The sequence below is a fragment of the Anolis sagrei genome, chromosome 1, assembly GCF_037176765.1.
Source record: "Anolis sagrei isolate rAnoSag1 chromosome 1, rAnoSag1.mat, whole genome shotgun sequence".
NCBI classification, from domain to species: domain Eukaryota; kingdom Metazoa; phylum Chordata; class Lepidosauria; order Squamata; family Dactyloidae; genus Anolis; species Anolis sagrei.
The window spans coordinates 50278038-50301848 of NC_090021.1; the positions used below are offsets into that span (position 1 = coordinate 50278038).

Sequence of the window (23811 nt, forward strand, 5' to 3'; positions counted from 1 at the left end):
CCTCCACACATTTTAAAAAACTAATGCACAGGCAACTTCCAAGAACTTGGAAAGCCATCATACTCGGAACGAGGAATTGCCTAATTAATGTACATGGTACAAAATGGCCCCACGGACTTGAAAGTAATATTTATTCAATTATACAACTATATATTTATTATAGTTCAGACAGTATTTGCTTCACTTCCTTTATCTTATGAATACACTCACTCCTCTTCTAAAGCTGAGACACAGGGACCCACTCAAATTAACACAATGAATGAGCTTGGAGCCTAACTATTCCTTCCAAGTATGGAAGGAGATTTTCAATACCAAAGGAAAGGTTCTCATTCCACTGGTGTATAGAATCCTTCTGTGAGTAGAAGAACCTTCTATTAAATGAGCAAAGACTAACTTGGTCTCCAAAACACAGAATGGATTAGATTTTATCTGCAGTTAGCTAACATCTATTACAATATTTCCTTTTTATGTGTAGTACTGGCAGTGTAACCAGTGCTGTGCAATGGCACATGAAAAAGCCCAACAGTTTCCACTCTGGAAACCTGACAGTTTAACAGCAACATCAGAAATTAAATGTGTCCAATTCAAGGCTTGCTGTGACAAACTGGATCACGGTATGTTATGCTGTAATAGAAAAAACAAGTGGAAGAATGGGCATTTGGCAAGGTTGATGACCAGATGGCCATGACAGCTGTTTTGGCCATACCTAGATAGGGTTATATAAGGTGAAGAATTCCATAAGCTAGCTTTGTGGATATCTTTTTGCTTATAATACTAATCCTCCATGAGGTGATTCTGAGCACATTTAAAATACATCGTTCTTCTTTTTCTGAGTGTGGAGACTTGTTATTTTAGATTTTATGTTTCATCAGTTAGGCTTTACAAATCTTTGCAGAATGAAAATAGATGTCTTCGTGGGGTTGGTATATGCCCCAAGATTTCAAACTATGAAGCTATTCAGGATCCCAGGTGGAACTTGTTCCATTTGGAATATGATTTTGTCATCACAGAAGTCTTGGGACGTTTTGTTAATTAGGTCACTGGAAGGCTGTTATCCTAAAGAACACTGTACAAAGCCAGTCTCTTTGTGAAATTCTGTAAAAATGCAGGTATTTTTGTAATATATATATTACTGTATATAATATGTAATAATAAATTGTCAATATAGTACATGGCCAGGAAAGTGGGTACCAATGAAGTCAGTAACACCAACAAAATCAAAGTTACTGGCATATATAGAGAGAAGATATATGCATTTGAAGGGTTTTTAAAAGTTTGTTAATCTTTTTTCTGATGTGAAATTAATACGCTTTCTTGGACCCTCTCTTCAGATGTAGCCAAGAAAAGCCATTGCAAACTTCAGATTAAAATCTACATATATTTGCAGTTTAGAAAGCTGCTCAAACCCCTTTTAGTTATCTCTTCCACCTTTTAAACTGCTGATAAAACACTCTCAAGAGGAAATTACTTATTTCCTAAAGTGGGTCTGTCTCAGTAACTGTATTATCGCATCAAGATTAACTCTTCCCAGATGATTTTAAAGCTATCAAAGGAAAAGCTGATATTGCATAAATAATGCCATAAAATATAACCTTTTTTGTTTTACAGGCACCTTTTACCCACAGCCCTGTACAAGGGAAGTTATTTCAAATATATCCTTCCTCGTGTGATATTTTTCAATAAAAGTTATACATAGCCACCTCATAAACTATTTCTTGATATTTGAATAGTATTTTCAGATTAACTTCAGATTAAGATTAATCTCCACAAGGGAACATCTTCTTGAACCCTTGATTTAGCCTTTTATCCCTGTCACAATTGTGTACACATACTCATAATCACATATCCCAACTTGTATTCAATAAAATACAAGTTGCCACATTCCTTTTTTCTGTAGCCATTCCACTCATTCTTATGTCCATCAAAACAGATCCCTATACCAGAAATGACAGAGTGAAGTAAAGTCTCCACAACCACTTCTCACATTGCCGTCCATGAAAAATAGTAACAGCACATATAAAACAAGATTACGTTATTCTCAACACAGAGGAACTTTCCAGAGAGATATCATGATAATGTCAAATACTACCAAAAGAGTCTGTAAAACTAATAAGGTTACATTTCTAACCTCCCTGTCCTAGTAAACCAAGAGAGTTTGAACAAGAAACCAGGTTAAAACAGATGTGAAGTACCTGAAGTTGGATAGCAATAAATCTCTCCAGCATCTTGTTCAAGAACCTTTCGATCCAGAAAGTTTGTTTGGTGCTTACATTATGATCTTTTCAAAACCATATGAAGACACAAAATGAAGACACCATATGAAGTCAAATATTTATATTATTTAAGTCATTTTAGAAGTAATTAAGGGTTTTGCAGTTTTACAGCTTTGTTCTGCTATTATTAATGGGGCTTTATATGGTGGGTATTTCATCTGTGTTTTATATTCGACTTTTTCAGATACTGTTTCATTGCTGCATTTTCAAGTATTCCATATTTTCTCACATTATACACTGCTGTTATTGAGCAGTTAGCATGTGCAATAAATAAGTGGTCAAGAGAAACGTGAACGTTTTTGGGTTTTCAGCTACTTCAATTAAATTTTGCTCAAGAATTTTGCAAGTTACATTCTAGTTGTCTTTTAGCCCAGGCCTGGGCAAAGTTGGGCCCTCCAGGTGTTTTGGTCTTCAACTCCCACTATTCAGAACAGCCTCAGACCCTTTCCTTTCCCCCCCAGCCGCTTAAGCAGAAGAGCCTGAGGCTGTTAGGAATGGTGGGAATTGAAGTCCAAAACACCTGGAGGGTCAGTTTGCCCATGTCTGTTTTAGCCTGTTCCATCAGTCCTAACATCCCAGATAATCAAGGATCCAAATAAGATATACAGTGTTAGAGAGGACTTGCACTATTCTTAGGAACAGACATCCGGACAACTTTGTTCATCTCCATATTCCAGGAAGTGGATCTGGAGAAGGATCAGCATAAAGAGAAACATTAATTACATGACTTACAAACTTTTGCATGGATTCATTAATCCACTGGATTTTCTTTGGTGACAGGCAAGCCACTTTTATGTGTTCATGTTCATTTTATCTCTACCTAAATATTGACGTTCTACAGGACATTCAGCTCAGATGCTCTTAGCACCACAAATCTAGAATCTGAATTATTTCCATCATGTGGTACTGTTAGGCAGGGTAGTGGATGGTACGCAAACAGTTCTACTTTGTCTCTACTGCTTAACATAAAGTGCAAATACCAAAATAAGGCACTTGGACTGGGAAGGAACTGGGGGAAGAGAGGTTTCATTGGAGAACCTACATCACTTTCCTATATGAGCCTTTTCTGTATCTTAAGAATAACTTATTTTATCCACACAAGGAATTCTAGAGAAGTGTATATATTATGTACGCACCATAGTATGAAAACATTGAGGGCCTGGATGAGAAGGGTTGATAAAAACCAAAGTGCAAAATACAATCTCTCAAAAATATATTGGAGACTATAGCTTCCATTTTGCTTTCACTGTTGTTTTTTATCTGAGCTTTTAATGTTCCTAACAATGGAGTTTTGAATGCACTGTACTAGATTATAGGTCCCTATGGTAGAGTACAGCGGAGAAGGAACTTCCTGAAACCCAAGGCAGTGCAAGCTAATGATGAGAAATGTCAGGAGATCAAACGAATCTCTAGTGGGCTGCAGGATTTCCCCCTTATTCTATTGAATGCATGTGCATTATAGCCTGGATATCCCACAAATATCAGTTCATAGAACAGATTGCAGAAGTACTTTACATTGAAATTTGACAGATGAGTTCATTTTCATTCCAAAACCAAAGGCATGCAGATGGTTGAAGTTGAGAAATATCGTTTTTTGGACAAAAACTTTCAGAAACATCACAGCCAGCATGTCTCCAGGTTTGCTAAGGGATTCTCGGTATTAAAATACCTTCTTCAACTCTTGGTGATGGTGTTCATCCTGCATCTTGCCTATGGGAAAAAATTAAACTGCCATACCCTCCTCAAAAATTGTCTTTGTTTTGATTGTCCTCTATTCACTTGCATTTGAGGAGTTAAATTTTCCTATAAAAGAATTTCCTCAATAGTCTAGCCAGATTATGAGGAAATACCTGCATTCCAATGTTAAGAATTTGGTCTGCCTTTCCCTCCCAAAAGAGCAAGGTGATATATGCAAGGTACACCCATCTTACCACAGTTTATGAACTCTTATTGTCAACATGCATGTGCAAGTGGAAAAGAAATCTTACCAGTGTCATTTTGGACTACAGCCATTTTTCATACTTAAAACAATGTTAAAACATGCATGATAGCTTATACTAGTATAAACCTATGAAAGAAACTTCTGAGAAAAAGGAACCAAAGGTAAAAAGAAATGGGAACAAATTGAGAAAAATAAAAAATAGTACTAAATACTGCCCTATCTGCCTAAGAAACCCTTATAAAAGCCAACATCTGTTTATTTATTAAATATTTATACCACACCTTTCCATAATACTGTAAAAACAGCAGAGAACGTGTTTTCAAATCACTTCTGAAGAATAATGAAGAATTGTAAAAATAAAAAAAAACCTTCCTGAGTAACAAGGCTTCAGATCGATCCTAAAAGTCCAACAATGCACTAAATGCAATTATTTTGAAGGATTTATTGTCTAACATTATAGTACATCACATTGACTTCTAGTTTATATAATTTTCTTCTGAAAAAAAAAAAAGCATTTTGGGAAGTGTACCCTAATCTTGTGAACTATAATTTAGTACAATTTCATTTATTTTAAAAGCCTGAGTTTGTGCAGTCATGGAAATGTGATAAAAAGGAATACTTTTTACAGTGAAACTAATATATATGCAAAAAATTCAATACAATTTAGTCCAAACTAGAAAACATCAATTAAACTGACTGCAATATAATAAATCAGAATATATTTAAATCCCAGAGTCTACCCTCAGTGGATTTGGACCTGAATGATTGAAATTTCATTAGGTTGTTTTAGAAATTTGTACAAATGTGAAAGCAAATATGCTTTCTGAATGAGATCTAATCAGGAGTCCACTATATGTTCTGGGGAATAGCCATTTTTAGACTCTGTACATTACCAGAACCATCTATTCAGAGTCTCCTACAAACTCAAAAGTGGCATTCTAGAATTTCTGGGTTGGAACAGATTTTGATTTAGCACTGCTTCAATCAATGTAACATTGATTCCCCTGTGTTTTGGGCATCTTGGAGTACAACTACACCAGGCATGGGCAAATTTTGGTACTCCAGATGTTTTGGACCTCAGCTCCCAGAAATCCCAGTCAGTTTACCAGATCATAGGAATTGTGAGAGTTGAAGTCCAGAACACTTGGAGGGCCAAAATTTGCCCATGCCTGATCTACACTGTAAAATTCATATAGTTCGACACCATTTTAATTGCCATGGCTCAGTCACAACCTCTGAGGATGCCTGCCACAGATACAGATGAAACGTCAGGAGAAAATGCTTTAAGAGTACAGTTTTTAATTTCCATCATAATAACATTTTAGCCTTAGAGTGATGAGGCTTCAAACTGATAATAAGAGAAGCCCACACTTCCATTATTAGACATTATGTATCATGTACAATTTTGAAACTTCTAGTACATTCATTCCTCAACAATATGTTGTCTATGATCTATTCTGAAAAAACAAAATTGACTAAAACAGACTAAGAACTCTATTATATTTATCAGTGCTTTGAGGAACTAAGACTACAACTACTACCCATATATTAAGAATGCTTTTAAAGACAGAAAGATCTGTTCACAAGAATTCTAGACAAAATGTTGTGGGTTACTTCATGGCCCTGAATTAGATTATCACATTTTCCCCCTTCTGTGGAGCCCAGGACTTATTTTCAGTGCATAACATCAACAATGTCCAATACAGCTGTTCCATATTTATTTTTAAGCACATCTTTCAATATGTGCTCTTCATCTATATTTACCATCTATTGTGCAAACGCTGCACTTTTAAAAATTTCACCTGTTGTTTCCTCTAATAATCGCTGATGTGGCTCCAATGCTCAATCTCCAGGGCGAAGGGTCAGAGCTGAGCCCTTTGGTCCTTCCTAAGGAAGGAAGTATCCACTGTTCTATTGCCTTCTGGAAATTTGGCTGCTTAAATTGTTCTCTTTCAACCCCAAAATCAGCTTAACAAAAATAGCTAGCAGTAAAAAATGAAGAGAGAAGCAATAATCTTTGATTATTCACAGACAAGCCCAAGAGGCTTAAGATCAGGATTTCTACCACAACACTCTTTCATGTTGGTGGTAGGAAAAGTCAAGGGTAGTGTAGGCAAATTATCATCTTGGTATTCTTGTGCTGGAATTTCAAGTGTTGTCAAGAATTGGTTGCAATCATTTCCAGAAATGTCTAACAAAAACCTAAACCCTGATGAATGAAGGTAAGTTTGAAATAAAATAAGCACTATGAGTTTTATCAATTGGATAAAACTCTTTAGGGTACTCTTTAGGATAGATAGAAGCATTATGATATGAAGCATTTTTAAGACTTCAGGAAAGCAGAATCTAATTGATATCTGTGTGTAAATGCATTGATTATTTGATTAGCCTCATTGCAAAAGCTACACGTGATAGAGAAAAAATAAACACAGATCTGAATTCAGCGCAAAAAAACCCAAACAAACTATACAAGTATGACCAAAATCATATCTGATGAAAAATACTTGTTGGCTTATGGTTAATTAGATTCTATTGATATCAGTGTGTAAATGCATCAATTATTTGATTACCCTCATTGCAAAAACTACACCTGATAGAGAAAAATGATTTTGTTGGCTTTTGTAATCAATGATTTTTAACTGTGTTTTTGAAATATTGTCAGTTGTCCCAAGTAACTGTGAGGAAAGGAACTTATAAGTAAATATTTCAGGATAACCATCAATGTTTATAGCATTCTGGCCATACTTACGATGGAAAGGTGATCCAAGATGATCTTGGCTCATTCTTAAAGGCAATGAACTCTCTGTAGATTGCTCTCCTGAAATCAGTTTCTTTGTTGGATAGTACTTAGGTTTGATGATGTATTCTTGGGTTTGCCCATGATGAACATTCATCATCAAAGTCTGAGATGAAACAGGTAGTCTATAGGAAGAAACAAGTAAAAGTGAGAAACATGGTATTAAATTAATCAGATGCTGTCACCAAGCTGGACAAGATATTGCATACCAACAAGTCAGTAGGCATAGGAATAGCAAATTCTCCAATATTATTGATGATCTTATCTTATTTTCTGTAACAATACTTGTTACTGTCTGTAATATAATGTGAATGTGTATTTTGTTTTCCATGTATGCTTAATATAGTTGTCATAGTTTTTTGTAAGAACAATAAACTCACTGACAATAACTGATGACAATGATGATATATTGTAAGTTAAAGCCCAACCACAGGTAAGTATTTTTTTTATTGGAGATTAGCATATTATTACATTTCTCAAACAGAAACAAATACTGAATTAATATTCCCGTATAAAGAAGAATAGCTTGGTGAAAGTCATGATTGACAGTAACATTACCAATGCACAACAACAACAACAACAACAACAGTTTATTTAATAACCTGCCCTATCTCCCTGAGGGGACTCAGGGCGGTTTCCAACAAAATAAACACAATGGCAAACATCCAACACTAAACAACAAATGACAGATCAAACTAATAGGTAACAACAGACTCAATAAAAATTATAAAATAACAGCTTAAATAAACAGACACGATACATCACAAACATTTACAATCTGACAAGCTTTTTAAACTCTTAAAAATTACTTTAAAAGTATTGATGCCAAGATGGTGTACAACTTCCCATGAGTGAAGATGTGTGTCCAACAAGCTAGGGCACATAGGTGGGTTTTTAGCAGCTTTTTAAAGGAGAGGAGAAAGAGTGACATGTTTAGTTCTTTAGGAAGGGAGTTCAAGAGGCAGGGAGCGATCACGGAGAAGGCCCCCACTCTCGTTCCCACCAACCATGCTTGAGATTGGGGTGGGACCTCAACGCCCGTGGTGGTTTGTATACGGAGATGTGGTTTTGTAAATAGTTTGGGCCCGAATTCAAGGTTTGACAAATAGTATAACATTTTTGCAAAACTGATATGTATATACAGTTCCCTATAATGTCATGTGATAAAAATAGAGACATGACAGAGTAAAATCAAAGGATTTTTCACGCACTGTATATTCTATATTCTAGTAATGCAAACATAATTAAAGAGTCTTTTCTTTTGTTTTTTAAAACAGTTTTAATGTAAATTTAATTCAATGGCACTTTTTTTTTACTATTTTTCCTATCTAGTGAGGTGGGAAAATGTTGATGTAGGACTGTGAGCCCCAACAGCCTTATCCAATATAGTAAATGGTGAAGAATACTGGGAGTTGCAGTTCAACTTTGAGAGGACCATATGAATCTCAACCTTTACTCGAGTCTACACAGTTAAATTGTGAAAACGTGAAGCAATGACCTTGATCCTAATTTAAAATAATTCAAGTATTGTAGTATAAGCCCAAACATCACTCAGCCTAGAGCTCAAGAAAATTCTCTTGATATGAAGAATTCTTGGACTGCCTTTATCAAACAACTGTGACAGGCGGATCTGGGAGAAGCAACATTTGGCAAGCAAAAGACCGTCTAGACTAAATAAGCCAACACTAACTCCAGCCATCTTTTATAAATGCATGTTATTTACAGTAAGTCTGATGAGTTGCACAGCCAACAATCATTTAAAGATGCCGTTTCCCCACCATCTTCACCAAAGCACACTTTTCTGTAACATCCGTTCTTTTAGCACCTTGGCTGTCTTTCTATGCCATTTTTCAAATAAATAACAAATCTCATAAACTGTATTTGCCAAATAAACATAGCATATTTCATAATGTACATTGGTCACAGTACTTGCATTAGATGTAATATTTTTGTTTCTTAAATTGTAAAAGCCTTTAAAAGTTTTGAATTTAAATTTTTAATCTTTAAAAGAGCATACACATTTTAGTTTTCTACATCCAATATTTGCATATTGGTGATGAAGAAAACCTGCTAGATGGATTGCTGTGAGCTTTTTGGACTGTATGGCTATGTTCCAGAAGCATTCTTTCCTGATATTTCACCAACATCTTTGGCCGGCAACCTCAAGAGGTGTGGGCGAAACATCATGAGAGAATGCTTCTGGAACATGGCCATACAGCCTAGAAAACTCACAGCAATCCAGTGATTCAGGCCATGAAAGCCTTCAACAACACATTAAACCTGCTAAAGACGGTACACAACATCATGTGTGTGTGTGTGTGTGTGTGTGTCTTGTCTGAAGGATAAGTTAAAATAAACAGCCATCACAAAGAATATAGCATGGAATTGATAAACATTTCTACATCAGGTTGTCTTGTAATAATACAAAGAGGTTGACTAATTGTCATTAGTAGCTAGCTCCTGGTCTTCTGTTTGAGCTGACATACACATACACTAGGTTTGCAAATGTGGGGGACTGCCTGTCTGCTGAAAAATATTGGCAAAGTGCCCTTTAGCTATTCACAGAAGCTCAACTGCAAAGAGACCAATCTTTGTCCAGCTGTGGATTTCAATGGAAACTTGCCATCATACAGGGGCCTGCTGCTGCCACCAATTAACATAACAGAGAGAACTAGATCTGACTTTTCCCTTCCACAGAAGGGAAACCAAAAAGGTTGATGGGTAAATGCTGCACATTTTTGACCCCTTTCCCATTTGTGGATACAAGGACTTTGAAATATCTAATGGAGCCACATGAAAGGGCTCTCTTATTCCGCTCAGCAGACAGCATTCTGACATAACCAAAAGTATGCAACAGTCAGTCAAATGGGTAGGAATATAGTTTTACAGATTCCAAGTTCAGTTTAACAGTTTGCATGGCATTCTTCAACAAACTGGCTCTCTTTAAATATAGTGAACTATAGGTCACGTATAAATATGTGAGGAGAAGTCATAGGGAGGAGGGAGCAAGCTTTTTTTCTCCTGCTCTGGAGACTAGGACGCAGAAAAATGGCTTCAAACTACAGGAAAGGAGATTCCACCTGAACATTAAGAAGGACTTCCTAACTGTGAGAGCTGTTCAACAGTGGAACTCTCTGCCCTGCAGTGTAGTGGAGGCTCCTTCTTTGGGGGCTTTTAAATTGAGGCTGGATAGCCATCTGTTGGGGATGTTTTGAATGCGATTTTCCTGCTTCTTGGCCGGGGTTTGGACTGGATGGCCCACAAGAGTCTCTTCCAACTCTGATTCTATGAGAGAGGCCAGATAAGGGCTGGGTGTTCCACATAAATTCTATACACACTTACACACCCATCCTTCTGGATTCGAGGTTGTCTTTTAAATAATAATTTGAGTAACTTTGCATGCAAGTCTGGGTTTATATAAGTATTATGACATAGAATTTGCTTCATTATCCATTTGGAGTTCTCTTTAGTGCGACTCAGCTGTTCCTGAGTGTATATAGTAAAAGCACAAATGAGGAAACACACTATTCCCACTTTCCTCCATACTCAGTCCCAACATCTATGTACTTGGAGAGTGATATGTCTGCAGAGGAAGACTGCCATTAGCTTTAGTTCTCCTAGTGAGTCTGAGTTTGAGCTGCTGTTCTTTAAATCACTGCCTATTAAACTGTGGGTCCCACCCCAAATGCGGTCCCCTTAGCTCAATGTTTTTTGGAGGCTACCGACAATGCACTCCATGCAGTCATGCTGGCCACATGACCTTGGAGGTGTCTATGGACAACGCTTAGAAATGGAGATGAGCACCACACCCCAGAGTCGGACACGACTGGACTTAATATCAGGGGAAAACCTTTGCCTACAGACAATGCTGTTGCTGTTGCCCATTTTTGGTCAAAAGATATTTAGCTGCTCCTTCTATTTGTATCAGTTTTATATGAATTTATGCAATGCTTTTGATACAAAATAAATAAAGCTCAATGTTGGGGTTGTGAAGAACGTGAAAACAATAAAAGGTTTCTGAATGCCACCCATTTACACACAACATGCAGTGTTTACAGTGGACTCTACAGAAAATGCGTCAGCTGTATCCACAAAAAAAGGCCATCAGCCTATTTAAAAGTCTTGCAAATGCTGAATCATTATCAGTAAACGCTTGATTTTTATACCTATTTTATATCTTTATATTCCTGCGGTCATGTAAAATTTTCTTAGGCAGAAAGCGGTCACAAGTGGAAAATTTTTAAGAAGCCCTGTTTTAAATGTAGCTTGAAAGTGGTGACTATGTCACGTTTTTAAAAAACTGTAGACCAGACACCAAACAGAGGCAACCCTAAGGGAAACCTAAAGCAGTGTTTTCTTGGCAAAATTTGTTCAGGCAACAATTGAGGTTATCTTTCTCTTTGAAAAAGTGTGATTTGAACCCCTGTCTTCCAGAGTCTTAATCTAACATTCAAACCACTAAACAATTTCTACTGATCTATTTTTTACCATTTGCATGAACATTCCCTCAGGTGAGCTCTGATTAACGTATCAGCCAGATACTTCAAATCCACAAATTTCGCCAATCTCAGAGACACCATGAGACTGCCAAGTTGCAACCATCAAAAGTCACATATTTTTCCTGGATCGTGTCCTAACCACTTGTGCATGTATACATTTGTAACAGATGGCAGGACTTGCACAAGTGAAAAATGTACTTTCAAAACTGGACCTTAAGTTTTTGCTGTAATACAATTAGCTGTTGGTGGCTTCTGATTTTGTAAATCATGCAAACAATATAAATCATTATCTTTTTACCTTACTTGGGGAGTGAAAGCAGACATATTATACTGTTCCCCGTTTCTGAAATCCAAATCCATCATCTTGGAATGCAAGGAAATGCAAACACAGCTAACCAAAGAACACTGTATCCCTGACTTCAGCCCATGATCAACATGGATAAAGTACGTGAAAAGGAATCTAACCCTTCTGTTGTAAAAATAGGTGTAACTTCAGTCCAATGTCAGCTTGCAAGAAGCAAGTATGAGGCTATTTCTGACACATGCCTGAACCAACAATGTCTGGAAGAATTTGGCATTCTTACTGCAAAACCACTTTGCCTATATTTTCTTAAGTACTCTGGACCAAAAGCCCAGACTGCATACCAGAGGTCTAGGAATAGGTTGTTTTCCTATTTGCAGTAGGTAAATCTTCAAAAAATGCACTTTGTTCATCCTTTCTTCTAAAAACCTTTCATTCAATACCAATGATAATGACTGGGCATGTAGTATTTTAAAATATATATAAACCAGAGAATGGCTATGCTTTTTTGTCCCTGAGTTTTAAACTATCTGCAGAAGTCATATAAAAGCATAATGCTCTGGAATTTTCTTTCTCATACAGAAGCCCTACCCCTACGCCACCAGTTTCAATTGGAGCAGGGTGTGGATGAATGAGAATAAGCCATTCAAAACAATAAAATTCAATCATTCCTTGGGGCATGCCAAAAGTGTTCAGCACAACTAAAACAGCATTCTGACTATCTACTGCTTTAAATAATTTCCCAGTCTTGATGGAATGTTTTCATTTCTTCACAAAAAACAATGATTAGAAGTAAGAATTAACAGCTGACACTGTTATAGGTGGTCCCTTTCACACTACTACAGCTATGAGTCTACCTTAATTGCCATGGGAATATCCTATGGAATTCTGGGATTGGTAGTTTTAAAGAAAGGAATTAGTATTATCAACCACAGAGCTCTATCGCCTCCACAAACAACAAATCACAGTATTTCACAGGGTTCAGCTATGGCAGTTAAGGTGGAATCAAAGGGTTAAAGCTGTGCATGTGAAAGTATGATACCATTAAAGGTGGAATCAGATGTCAAAGAGGGATGTGTCATTGCCCCATCCTTATTTTCCATCTTCATCACTACGATACTTCATCTTGTTGATGGGAAGCTTCCCACCGGAGTGGAAATCATTTATCAGACAGATGGTAAACTATTTAATCTCAACAGACTGAATGCCAAAATCAAGGTCACAACATCTGTTATAGAACTCCAATATGCTGATGATAATGTAGTCTGTGCGCATTCAGAATAAGACCTCCTGGCCACTCTAAAAACATTTGCAGAAGCATACGAGAAGTTCGGCATCTCATTGAATATTGAGAAAACCAAAGTACTCTTCCAGCAGTCACCAGCCAATCCCTCTGCAATACAAGAAATACAGCTTAATGGTGTAACATTAGAAAATGTTTATCATTTCCACTACCTTGGCAGCTACCTCTCCACAAAAGTCAACATTGACACTGAAATACAACACCTCCTGAGCTCTGTGAGTGCAACATTTTTCCAAATGAAGTAGAGAGTGCTTGAGAACCGGGACATCTGTAGAGATACCAAGGTGCTTGTTTATAAAGCTATTGTCCTTCCAACTCTGTTATACACCTGCAAAGCGTGGACTGTCTACAGACATCACACTCAACTCCTGGAATGATTCTGTCAGCGTTGCCTCCAGAAAATCCTGCAAATCTCTTGGGAAAACAAGTCAGCAGGCTGGAAGATGCAAAGACAACCAGCACCGAAGCGATGCTCCTACACCATCAACTCCGCTGAACTGGCCACATTGTCTGAATGCCCAGTCACCGTCTCCCAAAGTAGTTACTATTCGAATTCGAAGAGGTATGAATGGAGGGCGAAAGGGAGAGACGTGCCAAGAGGAAGGCACGTCAAGCCAACCCTGACCAGAATCGCCTTCCACCTGGAAACCGATGCCCTCACTGTGGAAGAACATGCGGATCAAGAATAGGGCTTCACAGTCACCTATGTATCCACCACCAAGACACTACACTTGGAAGGCCATCATACTGTGACAATGAAGGATCATCTAAATGAAGGATCATCCTATAACAAAGCAATTTTGGTGTAAGAAGGTACAACCAAGCTATATTTGAAAACCAATGTACTAAGTAAGAACTATTTTACTTTCTGGGAGCAATGAGTAACAGTTTAACAGAAAGTTTTCAAATTTCATTCTCTTATATCAACCCTAAAATAACACTAAGTAATGGGAAGGTAAGAAGGAGTAAAATGATATAATAAGCTCAACCTTTACATCTTCATCACAATAAGTAAAAACAGGTAGTTTTGAGTTAAAGTGAATTTCTTTTTAAACGAACTTTCCAAGCATTACATACATTGTGTGGCTTTAAATTTTACAAACTGGGTTCATGCTACTGAAACAGAAAAGCAAAGTCACCTAACTAGTACTCAAAGGGCATGTTGCACTATGGAATGATTTTCTTAATCTTGACACAATCTTGTCATGAGGACAAGTTAAAACTATATACTGTATAAATAAAAAGGAGAGGCTACAAGGTGTTTCAAATTACATCCTCAAGGCTAAGTTTTTTTCATATTCTTTGATTTACATGCTTTACCAGTTACCTCTTCCAACTTTGCCCACACATGACTTGTTCAAAATCCCAAATATATCAGCCTATTTTAAAATATCGCCTTCATAAACAGAATACTATTGTTCATTAAGCAAGGGCAAATGCACACACATACAAACTGAATCAAAATATATTTTGAATGAAAGATCAAATTACAGTGTAATAGAATGATTTGAACTCTGGAGTCCAGGATTCAAATCCCCAGTCAGCCATGTGTACCAATTTGGGCAAGTCATGTTATCTCAGTTCCTGAGATCTTGCCTAGAAACCCCAGTGATGGGTTCGCCTTAGAGTCACTGTAAGTCAGAAATGACTTAAAGATACACAGCAACAAAACCTTATGAAATTCATAAGTCAACAGACAACTTGAAGGTACATACACACAAAAATACTGAAGAAAAGTAGAAAAATATATTAGCAATGATGCAAGGACCAATAGACTGCTACTAAAATTGTATCTTGCTAGATTCCATGTATAACTTTACACATAAGCAAAGCTGTGTGTGTGTGTGTGCGCGCATTTCAACATCAGGTTTATGACATTTGTTTTAACCAACAGTCAATACCTTTATTAAAATATTATATCCACTTTTCCCTAGAGCTAAGATTAAGTTAGCAAAAAATAAATAAAACATATCAATAAAAATACATCAATTTATTGTTAAATTGACATTGAAATATGTTTGAAAAATTAAAAACCCACTCAAAACACATCCATTAAAAAGGGAAAAATTAAAATAGAACAGTGTTCTATTCAGAATCCTATCCTTATAAAAGAATTTTGCAAAAGCTTGTCAGTATAAACGAATAAAGCTTACATCTACCACTAGAAAGACAATGAAGTGGGAGCCAGCAGGATCCAGTCACCAAGTGAGAAAGATTACTTTTTGGATTTCTATTTCCAAATCCTGAAGGAGAAGGTTTTGGGAGTCATAGTAAGAGAGAAGACACTTCTCAGGCTCAACGGAATTAGGGACTGGATAGAAGACATTTTTATTTGAACACTTATATGAACTGCCAAAATCACAGTTGATCAATCTGGAAATACAAAGTTATTTCATGAAAGCAAACTGGGTGAGGATGGGAGAAATCCAGATTTTTACATTGCACAAAATGTGTGATATGTTGTAATAGTTGCAATTAGTTCAGGTTTTACATGGCACTGCATTCAACATAAGCAGGTTCTTAAAAAGTAAAATTGGAGCAACTGAAAGAACATGTTTCTCTAGTGATTGCTGTCCTTCCTTTAAGACAGTCTTATCACACTTGTGTAGCATGACCCCCTTACACAAAGGAAATGGGTCAGCATTGCAGATTTCAACATTTATGTCTGCTTACTATGATGTATAACCCAAACATGAGGCTAAACTGTATGCAAAACACAAGAGGAGCCCAGGCAGTACGCAGTTCTCAGGGCTATGGGAATACCCTAATGGACATTGTACTTTCACCTATGAAAATAAAATAATTTCCTAGTCTTAAAGGCTCTGTCTGCATAAGAAAAAAATTGAGGGAGTTTATCTATTAAAAATACACCCCTTTTAGATTCAAAATTTTAAGAAAATACAATAAAATGCTTTAGTCAAAACAATAAGAGATGGTGGGGATCAGAGCCTCACAAAAGTAAAAAAAAAATGCCTGCCACATTCGAAAAAATAGTTTAGGTGTCCACCAAGGTGCCCTGGAAAGATGTTTCCATAAGCAAGGCACACAACTTCTCTCCCACAGATATTTATCTCATTTCTAATTATGGTAAAATACAGTAGAAGACCTCTAAGGAACATTTTAGTGTACAATATAACTGATATAGGAGATTATTTTCCCCTTAGTACAAGTCCAAATCTGTGTGGAAAGTAAAACATGAGAACTTTGCATTATGCTTCAAAATAAACAAGAAGCCAACCGAATGCTTGAAGCTCTGTATGAGAGATATTTTTTCCAGCATGTGATTCTAATTTGTAGCCTAACAGCTGTATTTTGAACTCATCAATGTCTCCAGACAGTCAACAGATAAAACACATTGCAGCAATCTTATCCAGAAGTCAGGTAATGTCTACCTCTTAGTTTATGAAAGGTACCACATCCTAGTAAGATTACCTGGGCCTGTAACAGCACAGTTGGGCAAACAAGAACTAATTATTTTGCCTATATGGATTCTGGAAACTGTTGCTACTGTTGTTGTGTGCCTTCAAATTGTTCCAAGGGATTCCATGGTCTCTAGAGTCCTAATCCAACATCCAACATCCAAACTATACTATGCTTGCTCTCACTGTGGTCTAAAAACAACTTTTCCAGTTTCTATGACAGATGGTGAGCCTCCACCATAACTGCTGAGGTCTATGAAGACTCCGAGGATGAGGATGGGGATTTTCTGTTTGAGCCTGGTGTTTCTGTGGGGGAAAGCGAAAGTGTTTTTGAGACAATGGGAATGTTTTGTGTAGATCTGTTGTCGGGGAAGCAGGCAGAGATTCTCATGAGAATCAGCCAGAGATTGACTCTGAAAGGAATGTGGGGGAGACAGGAGGGTTACCGATAACCTAGCGTTTATAGCTCAGAAGGGATAGTGCGAAACAGAGACAAATGTGTTGTTCTCAGAGGCTGAAAGATAAATAAAGAGAACCTAGGTATGAGAAAGAGTGATGTCATGGGCAAGATGGAGTATTCTTAAGGAGCTGGAGTCAGTGTTCGGTGGGGAGATCAACACTGGATTTTCATGTGTCAAGTTGCCTGTCTTGGGAGCTCCGAGTTTTGTTCTTGGGTCTGTATCTTGTTTTCCTGTTTAAATTCCATGCCTACTGTTTGGATTACAAATCTTGTTTCAAGTTTCAAGCCTTTGGGATTATAGTCAAATTCAAGTATCAAGCCTTTGGATGATGGTCATGTTCATGCTTTCAAGCTTTTGGATATAATTCTAGTTTAAGTGCGACAAACCTTGGATTACAGTTTCTTGCTTTTGTCTTTGGTGATTTTTGGAATTCATATGCAGAGTTGGTCATTGCTTTTTGTTAAACTCCTGGAAATCTAGCTTCTGGATGTAACTTTGAAATTGTTTTTGCATACTGGGTTTTGCTGGTACTTTAGTGAATGCTTAGTCTGTTTATTTTGAACACTATTTTGAAACTCTTTATATATTAGATACTCTTTTCTTAATAAATTTATTATTGTTGTTAATCTGTGTGGTGTTTTGGTGAAAAGGGATCAAGCAGGCGGCTGGGCTGCAACAGTAACGGAGCTTTCTGGTTTATACATTTGTCCTGGATATTACAAAGGGAAAGAGAACAGAGAAGAAGGGGTGGAAGAGAGGCTAATCATCTTGTATTGTCGAAGGCTTTCATGGCTGGAATCACTAGGTTCTTGTGGGTTTTTTCGGGCTATAGGGCCATGTTCTAGAGGCATTTCTCCTGACGTTTCGCCTGCATCTATGGCAAGCATCCTCAGAGGTAGTGAGGTCCTACCTCTGAGGATGCTTGCCATAGATGCAGGCGAAACATCAGGAGAAATGCCTCTAGAACATGGCCCTATAGCCCGAAAAAACCCACAAGAACCTAATCATCTTGTGCTAGTCAAGGCACTGTCCTTGGGCGCTAAAAGGAAAAATAAATGAAACTGTGCAGCACAATCCATGCTATAGGTAACATAGCATTTAATCTGTTACTTTCTCACTCTTCTACTCCTGAGCAGCACAAGCGCAAGAGCCAAAGTAGTACTAGAAAGGGAAAATCCCTTCCATCTGCTGCTGCAACATAATGCAACCTTCTGCAGACTTAGCATTCCCCTTGTGTTTAATCTGGCCCTAACTGAAAACAGAGGCCTGTTAAACTCCCACACACTTTTTTCTCTTCCCTTCCCCAACAAGAAATATAGATTGTAAATCATATGCTTCACCTCATAGCTAGATACTAGTACTTTGCAACTCTTACTGGCTAGCACCCAATTTAAACTATGCCATCCAGAAGCACAGTGTAACAACACAAAATTCTATTACTAAAACAGATGACAGAACAACATAAACCCTCAATATTCTGGTACAACCAGAACACCGAAGTAATCTTCACAACATATGTTTGCTGTTGGGCAACTATAAACAGTTTTCAGTGATCTTAACATAGATTTAATTAAAGTAGTAAGTTTCCAATGAGTCAGATAATGTCATCCAAATGACATAATTTAGTAGGTTATAAAGTAAGAGCCATGATGGATCAGACCAAGGACAAAACTGGCACAACAGTCTGTCCACAGTGTAGCAAACTATCAGCAGCCCGTAAGTAGAATAAATGCAACTGGACCATTACTTTCGATTTCCTAGAAATAGATATTAAGAAACAACTGCCATCTGCCCATTCAGTAACACTTATATTTTTGAATAATACATTAAGACACTGCTTCCCCTGAAGGTAATCACTGTTAGGCAGAAAAAAAGCTTACAGTTGTAAAGGAGCTACCAATACACCGGGAATGTGGCACAGCTGGCTGAGTGTCAGCTGCATTAAGATCACTCTGACCAAAAGGTCATGAGTTCGAAGCCAGCCCAGGTTGGAGTGGGTTTCCAATCAATTGTGTAGCTCCTTGTCGACCTTTGCAGTTGCATCTGTCAAGTAGGAAAATAAGGTACCACCTTAAAGTGTGGGGAGGCTAAATTAACTAATTTATGAAGCCATAAAAAAAGACTTCAGCAAAAAGCATGCAGGGAATGCGGAAGTACTTCATCAGTGTCGCAGATGGACAATGAAAGCGACAGCTCCCCTGGCGGCCAGAAAAAGTTAAATAGCCTATGTCTATGTCTGTATATGTTGTATGTCAAAATTGGCATTGAATGTTTGCCATATATGTGTACACTGTAATCCGCCCTGAGTCCCCTGCGGGGTGAGAAGGGCAGAATCTAAAAGCTGTAAAGAAATAAATAAATAAAATACTGTCTGGGTGGACATATCTGGCCCATGGATAAGATTTTTGATGATTATGAGAGATCACTATGGGTTATCATAAAACTGAACAGAATTGTGCCTAGAATGCTTTATTTTCTGGAAAATGCTCTAGAAATTTCAAAACAGCTACCTTATATCACACTATATTTCTGCAGGCCATTTCTCACAATAGATGACAGAAAAAAATAGGTCTGACATGAAATAAACCATTAACAAGGAGATGCTGCAAATGATAACATCTCAAAACAGTCACAAAATTGGTAAAGAAAAAATAATTTTAAAACATTTGAAGGACCAGTATTTTCCTTCCAACAAGATAATTACAACAGTTAATAGAATGCAATAACGGCATGCTTACTTAATTTTTAAGTTTACCCAAGTAGCTAAAAACACTTTCCATAATGTTAACATGCAATAAATGCTGATATTGTAGCAAACTCTCACATTCTTGGTTTCTATATGCACAAAACATAGTGCACAAAGTCTGGGTACTTACTAAAAATTAGACAAAAATTAACTGAAACACTTAAAAATAATGATACAGAACAAAAGTGTTAGCTGTAAGCACTGCACATTAGGTGGCATATTGGATCAGATGTAAAATGCTCTTGAGACTTAACCCCATTTTAAAACATTAGAAATATTATCAAAGAGAGAAAACCACAGCAGCTTGCACAAGGTGTCAAACAACTTGGCAAAAACTGCACTGGCTTTCATGCAAACCACCCCTTTCAGCATCAAAAAGGAAAGCTCACTTTGAACTTCACTTTTAGTGTGAGAAACATTTAACAGGCATTCCCAAGGAATTCTGTATCTATCACCATACAATCTGTTGTAGCAGGACCAGTGGGGCGAAAATAAAAAAGGAAGTATCAGCTTTCATTGCAGCCGTACTGGCAAAAGACTTTCTGACACCTTGGCTTAAGCAATAATGGCACAATCCAGCAAAAAGCAAATAAAAACTTTAATTAGACTTGAAACCTAGGGGTCAGAAGGTTAAGAATAAATGTTCATATGTAATCAATATATGATGTTTTATTTATTTGTTTTACGCTGTTTCTATATTTTGATCTGAGTGATGCCATGTTTTCAAGGTTAGTATAATATATACCGTTAATATTGGTTTATATTGATATTGATATTTTTGTATTGATGCAACAGAGCATTCTTGCTAAATTCAGTATGATAATAAATCTGAGCTGAAACTTGACCATTAAGTGCAATAGAAAGGAAGCAAAGTGGTTCCTTACACTGAGGTCCCAAAGCACAACTGAGAAAAACTCACCTAAGGATCAGACCGAGTCAGTTTTGTGAAATCCTCACAAACATCTTTGAATGTGGATGTCTTTGGACTATGGTTCTGGAGACCAAGGTTTGAAGTGGCTTTAGGGAACACAACAATTTATTGGCTTCAGCCTATAAAGTCCTAAATGGTTCCGGCCCAGTTTACCTGTCCGAAGGTATCTTCACCTATGAACCACCTTGGAGATTAAGATCATCCAAAGAGGCCCTGCTCTCGATCCCACCTCTGTCGCAGGTATAACTAGTGGAGACAAGAAACAGGGCCTTCTGGATGGTGGCCCCTCGGCTATGGAACTCCCTCCACAGGGAAATTAAATCAGCCCCCTCTCTCCTGGCATTCAGGAAGAAAGTTAAATCCTGGTTGTGGGACCAAGCGTTTGCACAGTGACTCCCAGTGCAACAATTGATATCTCAGTGCAAGAATGAAAAATACAGATGACCATTGGATTGGCTCTTGGCATATGTTTTCGGATCCTGTGATTTTAACTAATTGTTTTAATTGATATGTTTTAATTATGTGATTTTAATGGATATGTTGTTTCTATGTTGATATGTGTTCAAAGCATTGAATTGTGTCTTTGTTATGAGCTGCCCTGAGTCCCCTTAGATGAGAGAGGTGGGAAATAAAACAAATAAATAAATTCCTAAAAGGTATCATGTCTAAGAGGTTCTAAAATCCTGCATGAAGGGATTTATATCAGATCCTTCCACTTTGCTTTCCAATTTGAATTATTCTAACTTAACCCCCTTTTATGCAATAATAAAACACTTATTAAATATTTCCTTTTAATTCTGCCCAAAACATGGCATTCAGCTTGTCTTATGTAAAGCACTAAAATCATATAAAACTTTTACAAAACTAGAATATTAATAATAAAATACAATAATAATCAAATAATAATAATAATAATAATAATAATAATAATAATAATACTTTATTTATAGACCACCTTATCGCCCCAAAGGGACTCAGGGCAGTTTCCAACATGTATGGCAACCATTCAATGCCAAAAAGGAAAAAAACCTTCACACAAATTACAACAATTTATATTAAACAATATAAAAGCAACCTAACTCTAAACTTAATAAAGACATAATAACAGACATCAAGAACTTAAATAACTTAAAATAATCAAATATTAATATACAACTTAAGACTACAATATACAGCCTAAAGCAGGCCAGAAAAGTGAACTGAAAAAACACACAAATTCAATGAACAAAAGATTAGTTACTAAAAACTTACCTCAAGATTAATGTTAAGAAAACATCACTTATGAGAAAAGGCCATATTGGGAGCTTAACTGGTAAATGAAGGCAATGAAGAAATACCTTGCTGCTAATCCCATGCAAAAGTCACATTCATATGGGAAGAGCAACCGTTAGGGTACTGGGTATCACAGTTTTTATATGTAATACCCCACCTCTCACCCCTCGCATCTTGGGCTCATCTACATGCTTTTTCTCCACCACATCTATTTCAACTTTTAAAAGAGAGCCTAGATCAAACCCGCAGTATATTTTCTTACATCTGGTGGCATTTATAATAATAGGTATAGGCAGTCCCCAAATTACAAACACCCAACTTAGAAACAGATCATAGTTAAGATCAGGGGTGAGACAACAGAAAGTGAGAGAAATCTACCCTTAGGAAGGGAAAATCACTCCTGAAAGAGTTATCATAGGGAAAAGGTGTTTCCACTGAAGCTTTATCCCCAATCCTTGTTTTCACAACAAGCCAAATTTTCCAGAATCCAACTATCACAGGGACAGAAAGTGAAGTGAAATCTTCTGAACAGGGCCCATAGACAACAAAACAAGCACCACAGGGGTGTCAACCCCTCCCTATGCTATCCAAAGCTGATATAGATATAGATATATAGACAGATAGGCTGGAGTCACACTTAAAAACTGTACCTGTCCTGACCTACAAACAAATTCAACCTAAGTACAAACCTACAGAACCTATCTTGCTCATAACTTGAGGACTGCCTATAGTGCATCGCTCCTTAAGAGGGAACTCAAGAAACATTATCTTTCACTCCTCATAAGACATGACATGTAATAAAAAGGGAAGATGAGCTCAGAATTAGGGCAGAGGTATATGATCAGGTCTCATGATACAAAAAAAGTACTGTTGCCTTTGGCAGATGTTTGTTCATATATAATGTATTGGCTATCTTTGTAGGATTTTGTGAAATATTACTGAGACCAGAAAGAATAATCTACAAATTTATTCATATTCAACTATTCTCATGAGGACAAAAAAAGACCCAACTCAGTATTCAACATTAAGCATATATACAATAGCAAAAATAGGTGGTTCAAATTTATGCTGCCAAGAAATGACATCTTCCAGAGAACTCAAACCAGCCTCTTCAAATTCTGGCAATCTCTACTATGAAAATAAACATTAGCAAAAAGAAAAGTGAAGCTTGCCACCTACTGCCCAACAGTGTAATAGTAAACACTCACAGTATATTCATTTTGATTCTATGATTCTGTGATTATATAGTGTTGAAAAACTATTTGGGGTTTTTTAAACCGAATATTACAGATTTTCACATGCTGCCCTTCTCTCCCCGTTTCTGCAACAAATACATTCTCTACAAAGGATACATCCAAAACAATACATCCAAAAGAAAGACAGCTAACCAAAACAGAATCTCATACAAACAACATATAATAAAAGTGACAGAATTACAATAATGTTTATTACAGCGTACAAGCTAACAAAGAATTATTTTGGAAATGTGCCAGCCATATCGTCTAGAAGTCTGTCCTCATGGTGGAATAATAAAACAATGATTTAGCTTGGCATATGATTAAAGAAAACTGTGTCTGCAAGTGCAATTGTATCGCAGAAGAATTGGTACTACCCATATGTACTTTCAAGCCACATATATGTTCATAATGTGGTTATGAAAGCTTGTATCACAGTAAGTAAGCTGGCATTTAACATGCCCTGGGGCTCTTGTAAAATGTAAGATTAAAGACAAGGAACATAAAGTTAAAAGATTGGGAAGGGCTCCTTTTATGTTACGTAAAGGCAAAAGATTGTCAAATTAACAATTTATAAGCTGCCCTAGGAGCTTATTTGACTGACTGAAGGGTGGGATATACAGGCTCCAAAC

General features: G+C 37.0%; 1 protein-coding gene across 5 annotated transcripts in view; it reads right to left on the reverse strand.

The window, feature by feature from the left end:
• Positions 1-23811, reverse strand: part of LTBP1 (latent transforming growth factor beta binding protein 1) — a 207327-nt gene that overhangs the window by 144454 nt on the left and 39062 nt on the right. For all 5 annotated transcript variants that reach the window (XM_067464429.1, XM_060754008.2, XM_067464424.1 and 2 more), the window contains exon 4: positions 6965-7137. In XM_067464429.1, coding sequence (XP_067320530.1) covers positions 6965-7137 — 173 coding nt within the window. The remainder of the gene's footprint in view (positions 1-6964; positions 7138-23811) is intronic.